This window comes from Gavialis gangeticus, unplaced genomic scaffold (genome assembly GCF_001723915.1).
Source record: "Gavialis gangeticus isolate Ggan-Ray unplaced genomic scaffold, GavGan_comp1, whole genome shotgun sequence".
NCBI classification, from domain to species: domain Eukaryota; kingdom Metazoa; phylum Chordata; order Crocodylia; family Gavialidae; genus Gavialis; species Gavialis gangeticus.
The window spans coordinates 59,913,972-59,916,483 of NW_017729022.1; the positions used below are offsets into that span (position 1 = coordinate 59,913,972).

The following is a 2,512-nucleotide window of genomic DNA, read 5'->3' on the forward strand; positions in this document are numbered from 1 at the left end:
TTTAGCCTGGAAAAGCACAGGCTCAGGGGTGATCTCATGGCCACCTATAAGTTTATCAGGGGTGACTACCAGGATCTGGGGGAACATTTGTTCACCAGAGCAGCCCGAGGGATGACGAGTTTGAATGGTTATAAACTCCTGCCAGACCATTTCAGGCTGGACATAAGGAAGAATTTCTTTACTGTCTGAGCCCCCAAGGTTTGGAACAGCCTGCCATTGGAAGTGGTTCAAGCACCTACATTGAACACCTTCAGGAGTAAATTGGATGCTTTTCTTGTTGGGATCCTATGACCCCAGGTGACTTCCTGCCCTTCGGGCGGGGGGGCTGGACTCAATGATATTCCAAGCTCCCTTCCAGCCCTAATGTCTATGAAACACACCCAAAGAGACACTGAATTATGCAAGTTCACCAGCCAACTTTTACTGTTTCACAGCCCTTCCTTGTCAGACGTTAAGTGATCACTTCTGGTCTTAGTCTATAATCATCCAGTCTGACTTCCTGCATCTCCCAGAGGCCACAAGATTCCTTCTTGCTTTAGTTAAACAAATCATTGGGCTTGGTACAGAGCTCTAAACAAGACAGCAACCCATGCAAATCCCCTACTTCTAATGACAGTCTGTTAGCTTGAATTCTAGTGTGAAGGTGGTTAACAATTGGGACAATTCAAGTACAAAGTATTCTGCTTTAAATACCAGCTGCTGGTTTTTTCTCATGCCCTTCTTGGTTAGGTAACGCATTCAGCTTATTGTCCACTGTAACCAGTGGCGATGCGTAGGGGGTGCAAGTGCACACAAGAGCCAGTGTTTCCTGCTTAGGTAACAGGCAGGGAGGGCAGGTGGGAGTGCTGGTATCCCCCCTTAGAGCACTGGCCAGGGAGTGGGGGCACCAGGAGAAGCACCCCCCTCCCCCCCCCAAAAAAGGGGGCTAAAACCTCATCTGTAAGGTCATAAAAGAGAACAAGCAACCATTAGTTTGACTGAAGATCTGTCATCAGAAAGAAGCCAGAGGCAAAGCACTGAAGGGCAGAGAGTGGAGCAGAGCCAAGCCATCTGGTGTCTTAGTGGGCACAGCACCCTGCATGGAATGTTCTCACAAGGCTTTGTAGCTCAGGGGAGCCTCCACCTAGCTCATGCTGCTATATGTCATCACCTGTCTGTACCACCGCTTGCTTCACAGGTAGGTGAACAGTAGTCCTTCTTTAGGGGTCTGTGCCAGGGACAGGGGTGGCACTATAGTGAAGGGTGTGGACAGCACATCGTACAACCACTGTTGTAATGAAGCAGAGTTGCCAACCCAAGAAAAAAAAATTAACTGATGATCTGAATTTTTTTTTTTTTTATACTGAGAACCACTTTTTTTTTTTAAGCTATGGTGTTAAATATAATCCCTACCCTTGTCAATGTAGTCTTTCTGCTAGGTCCTAGACATTACGTAAAACATGCATCAGTAAAAACATTTGGTTGTCAGTAAAAATAAATAAATAAGTAAATATCTTGGCTTGGCAACCTTGTCCCCCAGCTCTCTAGGAGCCTCATTCCCTCCCTTCAGGCAGTCAGGCACTTGTGACAAAACTGATACAAAACTATAGTATTAACCTGGAGACAACACTATAGTACTAACCATGGGGAAAACTTTCAAACTGCAGTCTCTATGACCTATTGTCAGGTCTAGCCCACCATTAACCCCTAGAGTGAAAACCGCATAGGTAGCCTGCTTATGATACCTAAGCATGTATCATATTTACAGCAAAGCAAGCTCACACTTGGCTCCTCAATAATGTTCCCCGCAAGACCTCCAAGACTAGAATACAACCCACTTAACCTTTTCTCTCACAGGACCTTTTCTAAAAAGCTTAGTTTAGAACTCCATCTGCTGTCTATGTTGGATAATTGTTCTACCAGGAAATCTTCACAGCATCCTCATCTTGAGGAAGCAATTCCCAAAATGACAAGAACCTGGCAGGGTCTCCTAAAAGCCTGGATTAATGTCCATCTTTCACATTGCCCATCTCTCTCCCAGAACACATGACCCAAAACAATGCCCTCTTTCCAAGTAATTAGCAGGGTTCAGTGGATATTGAGCTATAGAACTGCAAGTTTACTGGAGAGATAGGGGGTGGATGATGCATTTGGACAAGCCTGGGACAGGTGGCCAGCTACTTTGAAGCAGCAATATCCATTTAGCAAGGAAAAGCACAGACCAAGGGGCAAAGACTACTCACCAACTCTAATATCCAGTGGCCAGCCCTCTTTTTCTGCCACAATGCCAACTTCTGTCACCTTGTGCGCTAGGTCTGGTGTGAAAGGCCCATTGATATGTGGCTCCAGCTTTAAGAAATAATGAATGGTAATGAGGGATTAGAGGCAAAAGAATGCATACAACAATGCTCAAAGGCCACCCAGGCACTGTAATAAAAGGAAACAGCAATATTTAAGAGCAAACTGATTCCTTTCACAATTATGTCTCAGTAGGAAAAGCTTCTCTTTTTTTTTTTTTTTTTTTTTTTTTAAA

At 44.8% G+C, this 2,512-nt stretch overlaps 1 protein-coding gene across 1 annotated transcript in view; it reads right to left on the reverse strand.

Annotated features, from left to right (window-relative positions):
• ACO2 (aconitase 2) overlaps positions 1-2,512 on the reverse strand; it is a 41,475-nt gene that overhangs the window by 10,295 nt on the left and 28,668 nt on the right. Inside the window, exon 9 of the mRNA XM_019515106.1 lies at positions 2,223-2,328. Within this exon, the coding sequence (XP_019370651.1) occupies positions 2,223-2,328 (106 nt within the window). The remainder of the gene's footprint in view (positions 1-2,222; positions 2,329-2,512) is intronic.